The following is a 5,020-nucleotide window of genomic DNA, read 5'->3' on the forward strand; positions in this document are numbered from 1 at the left end:
GGGAGAATCTGTACCGGTATAAAATCTCCGGGGGGAGAATTTGTACGGGGGAGAGTTTATACCGGGACACCGGCTGCGGGATACACCAGTGATCGTTAGTCATATCAACACTGTTAAATAGAGGTTATCACGCGAGTGTGTTTGGGGATTAGGAATAAACACTATGTATTTAGCTCGCCAAGGCTCGCTAAATGCAATGTTTATTCCTAATGCAGGATTTTTACCATCCCCAAACACACAAGCGTGATAACCTCTTTATCATATAATGTCATTCTTTAATTCCGTACTTCAAAATCGCTTTGCCTCTCTCACAAACATTAACGAAACATTGCGAGTTTTCCTGGAGTGCGCGCATTAATATTTATTACGTCAGAGGGTAAGTGATGTGTCAGTCGGACAATGACAGTAGCCAATATAGTTCCAACTGAAATCTGTTTCTTATACAGTGGCGAAGCAACATAAACGCAAAACAAAAATTGTTTTTAATAACCTTTCGCGGCAATCCATCGGTCTGTCCGCAAGAGTAACTGCCCTTTGTCAAAGGAAAACTACTCTAACCCTAGTCTATGAGACGTCACGGCCACGGTCAGACGTTGTTGACAGTCGGTCTGTCCTGTCATAACGTTAAGAAGTGTAGTCAGATGTACACACAGCGACAAAACGAAAGGAGGTAACAATTCAAATACATTTCGGCTAAATCCAACTATTTTAATTTGTGGAGAAGGTTTCAAGCCGCAGAGGTTTACAAGCACAGCTAATGGCTACTGATCCCGCTTGGCTAGGCCTCGTGCCCTCGCAAAATTGTTTCGAAATTTATATCTCAAAAGTTGCCAAAACTTATAAAATGCCTTTTCTACGTCACAGTTAGACACTGATTTTCAGTATATTAGACTGTTCTTTTGATAATGATAGCAATTATCCCTGTAGTTTATCAAGATTCCCGATGGTTAATTCTGACTCGATCACACTCTCCTACCCAGAGTTCCATGCGGCCGGCAGCCAGCTAGCATAGTACCTCTGCCACAGGCCAGCGCCATGTGATGATTCGTCACATCTTTCACAGTCCATTCAAGATATTGCATCTGCTTTTCATCCGTTTCATGTTTGACAAGTCTACACATTTTCATAAACAAATGTCAAAGAATGGTTAACTTTCATTGAGAAAGTATGCAAATACGTAAAAATCTACTTGTTTTTGCGTAGTTATCCTATGTTTACATTGGTTGTACGGCTCCACGTGCTGTCATCGAAGCCCAACGGAGAGCTAGCGACACGATCACTTTGATGCATAAATATATATTGTCATGCAACTCACTGTCGCAGTTGTAGTAGCATATCTATATAGTTATGCAAAACAATATGTAAAGCGCCCCCAAATACTTGCATTAGTCCGTTCTTTACTGATTTCTGAAAAAGCGCGTTTGTTTACAAACAAGAGAAAAGTCCGGTCACGTGATATGCAAATTAGCCTGTGGCAGTGGTGTTATGCTGAGTCACCACTGCGACGGAGTGTGACTCGATCGCCGAATGACGAGGGCGACGCCATGTTTGTTTATAAACAGTGAAAGTAGTCCCTACTTGACCTTTGATATTTGCATCTCTATCCGCATATCACCCTAACGGATATCGTTTTTATCCGTTGGCTTCATCCTGTCGAGAAACCTACCCATTATATGATTAAGCAGTATATGCATACACGCTGACCGACATAAGGGAGACAACACCGTCAGGATCAGATGCACTGTACCTCTAATATCGCGTTGGCAACACACATGCCGGGTGCGGGTTGCGCCAGTGATCGTAGTCATAGCAACACTGTCCTAGTCGTATGCTATAAATGTACACGGTACAAGGGAGGCGACTCCGTAAGATTTAGATACACTACACAGGCTCATTGCACACAGCCGGGTGCAGACTTCACCTATCATATCAACATCAACACAGCAGTGAGGTGGAAGCAGCTCACTGTCAGGACAAGCACAGTACAAGGGAGACTACTCCTTCAGTCACACTCCACTTCCCGAAACGTTCACACTGACGACACACACATATCTTTCATGCACATGTTGAGGGCTACTGTCACATCCAAGTGTTTGGGGGTAATTGTTAACTAATAAGACTTACACATGTAAATAAACAGTAAAATGTTAATAAGTAAAGTTTGTTGGAGAAACAGATTCATTTAGCATCTTTAAACTTCTTCTGCAACCTGTCACCCCTACAATGAGAAATTGAATTTTCGATTTCGGAAAATGACTTTTTAATTTTGTTGTCCTTACATGTACATGTATATGCTCTCTGTCTCATGGGATTCATTCACCTGATGAAGGAGTAAGCATATACTCCGAAACGTTTAGTTCCTCATAATAAAGAAGTTGACATCCATATATTTTCTTCCTTACAGTTGATTTATCTCCTAATTGTCCACTTTTCCATTGAACATGAAAACCAATTTTCATAGATAGCATTTTATCGATCATTACACTGTACTTTTACTCAAGGTCAAGGTAAAATAAATAAGATAGTGTTTTTCTTCATGGAACAAAGAATTCATTTTCTCCCATCAAAATATCATGGCTGAAAATAGCATTGCAAAATTTGACGATTTCACAGAATTTATTTATTTGAAACAGTTTTATGCTGTTGTATTATCTGTATGTATACGTGTTCTATTGTTGTAGAGCATTGGGATAGCCTAGTGATTCCCAACGTTCGTTCGTCATACAGAAGATCCGTGTTCGATTCTAAAATTGGTAAAATGTGTGAAACCCATATATTGTGTCCCCTCCTCTACTTAAGCCTTGCTCAAAGCGGCTTAAACCATACTCGTTCACTCTTTGATATTTCCTCATGGTACGAAATTAGTTCTTGGACGAATAGAACTTATTTCACATTCTAATGCATGGTACCATTAACGAAATGTCTGATAAAAGAAATGAAGATTACTTTTTATTGCTATCTGAATAAAGCGTTACATGTTGGATTAAAGATACACAATGACTGGACCCGTGTCATTGTCTTCGGACTGGTCCCCTTCTATCTCCTGTAGGTTATGTTGACAGTGACCATCTGCTCCGACTTCTGAACCTGCATTCTCTCTAAAACGGACAAAGCCTGAACATGAGCAACCTAAAATGATTTCATGAAAACAATTCGACCTTACATTTGCTTAATTGTGGCGTAATTAGTGGTGGTGATAGTGATAGGATAGACACAAAAACAGAACATGAAAACAACATTTAAAACAGCGCATGTGATTTCATGTAGTGAAACTAGTACTAGAATATGACAAAGTATTATCCCTACTTACATAGGATAGAACGATATCAATGTGTACTATCTGCTCAGTACGTACATTTTGGTTGAGAGACCTCTGCGGAACAGCAGTAGCCATCTGTACTTGCTGCCAGGATGCAGATGACAAACACCACCAGGTACTTCACAGTCTCTGTGTTGATTGGAAAAGAAACTGAAAGTAATATGAAATAAACAGATCATGCTAGTATGATACTTTTGTTTACAGTGTCAATTCTGTATGTCTTTTTATATCATTACATCCTACAGCCTGCATTGGAGTACAATCTTGAATAAACTGACTGCATTTCTCAAAGATGACGAACACTGTGTACCTCAGCAGATGTTACAAACCCAACATAACGGCGACTTTCTCAGTATTTTCACAAAAGTATGAATATGTCATCATTTCAGAAACAATCGCGGGTGTTATGAAAAACATTTAAAACTTTCGGAATGATATGATTTGATAGATTCGTTATACGACAAGGGGGGATTTTATATACACAACAGAAATTGTTCACTGGTTATGCTTGATGTCGTGAAAATAGGTGTAGTGAAATCAAGGAAATTCAACAGAATTTTGTTTCTTAAAGCAGTGCCAGAACAATTACATGGCAGTGTCTGAAACCATTCAACATAGCTTACCTGTGTCACAGGATCCGGTAGAGCAATCAGATAACGAGGCATTGTTTGTGCAGTTGTACATACACATATTGTATTCAGGTGTACATAAACTCGAGTTCGTGTCTATACTATCCGGACATACACTACAAGATAGGTTACATTTACCTCCAGATAAACCATTTCTGCAACCGTTGCAACACGATCCGTTGCTTAGTGCACATTTAATATTGAGGCATTGCTCCAGGCATGGCTCACAATCAGACCTAAAATGTCCCTGTGCACATCCCTCAACACAAACACCTGCGGGGTTACACCTTTGATGTTTGCAGTTAGAGTTGCATCGCCTTGAACACTTCGGGCCGTACCAGCCATCTACACAACCGTGAACACACTCGCCAGTCTGGCTGTGGCACTCAGGGGTACATGAGTCTCCCTCAGGACATCGTTCATCAGTAGACAGGGAGGGATCAGCTCGGCAGGTGTCACTGCATGCTTCATTACAGTTGTCTCCATAGAATCCTTGTCTGCATCCCTGTTGGCAGCCACTCTCACATCCACCGACACAGTGCTCACACGAGGATCTACAGTCCAGTCCAGAATATGGAGGCTGACACTCCTCACATGTTCCTGTGATCCTGTTGCAGGACTTACATCTGCTGGAACACGTGCTACATCCTGCTCCATAGTATGAGTCGCTGCAACCAGAGAAACAAGTTCGACCCATCTGGCAATACTCCCCATGACATCCACCTGGGCATCTGGTACAGTCTTCCTTGGTACTGTAACATGGCCTCTGGCAGTTTGGGCCTTGAAATCCTGGTATGCAGCCATCAGTACATGTCTCAATACCTTTGCCGAGGATCAGCTTACATGTGTGGTACCTGCACCTTCTGCTGCAAACATCCATGCACATCGGGCCGAAATATCCTCTATAGCAGTGTGTGCTGCATCGACCCGTCTGCTCCTCACACTCGGAGCATTGCTGGTTATCGGAACATTTACTACCTGAGAATGAATAAAAATAATATATATTGTAAATGATTTTTACAGTAAATGATCAATCAGTAAATTGGATTAGTGTTGTCAAAAATCTCATTAC

The 5,020-nt window shown here is 41.1% G+C and overlaps 1 protein-coding gene across 2 annotated transcripts; it reads right to left on the reverse strand.

The window, feature by feature from the left end:
- Window positions 1-2,982: 2,982 nt before the first annotated feature.
- LOC124117532 (scavenger receptor class F member 1-like) lies at window positions 2,983-4,764 on the reverse strand. 2 transcript variants are annotated; one of them, XM_048390553.1, is made up of 3 exons: window positions 3,943-4,764; window positions 3,356-3,469; window positions 2,983-3,098 (listed from the first exon to the last, which is right to left on the reverse strand). In XM_048390553.1, coding segments are annotated over exons 1-3 (819 nt in total). In that variant the 5' UTR covers window positions 4,646-4,764; the 3' UTR covers window positions 2,983-3,096. The 2 variants fall into 2 exon arrangements, with proteins under 2 accessions (XP_048246510.1, XP_048246509.1); XM_048390552.1 differs by lacking the exon at window positions 2,983-3,098 and having other exon boundaries at window positions 3,122-3,469.
- Window positions 4,765-5,020: the final 256 nt, after the last annotated feature.

The sequence above is a fragment of the Haliotis rufescens genome, unplaced genomic scaffold (assembly GCF_023055435.1).
Source record: "Haliotis rufescens isolate VD_foot unplaced genomic scaffold, xgHalRufe1.0.p SCAF_9, whole genome shotgun sequence".
Taxonomy (NCBI): Eukaryota; Metazoa; Mollusca; class Gastropoda; order Lepetellida; family Haliotidae; genus Haliotis; species Haliotis rufescens.

What these genes read in the sequence shown, in the direction of transcription:
- LOC124117532 (XM_048390552.1), bottom strand. Translation starts at nt 4,645, where the DNA reads ATGGGTCGAACTTGTTTCTCTGGTTGCAGCGACTCATACTATGGAGCA. An exon ending in TACCGGATCCTGTGACACAG is followed by an intron (nt 3,470 to 3,942) that starts GTAAGCTATGTT and finishes TATTACTTTCAG; the next exon opens with TTTCTTTTCCAATCAACACA.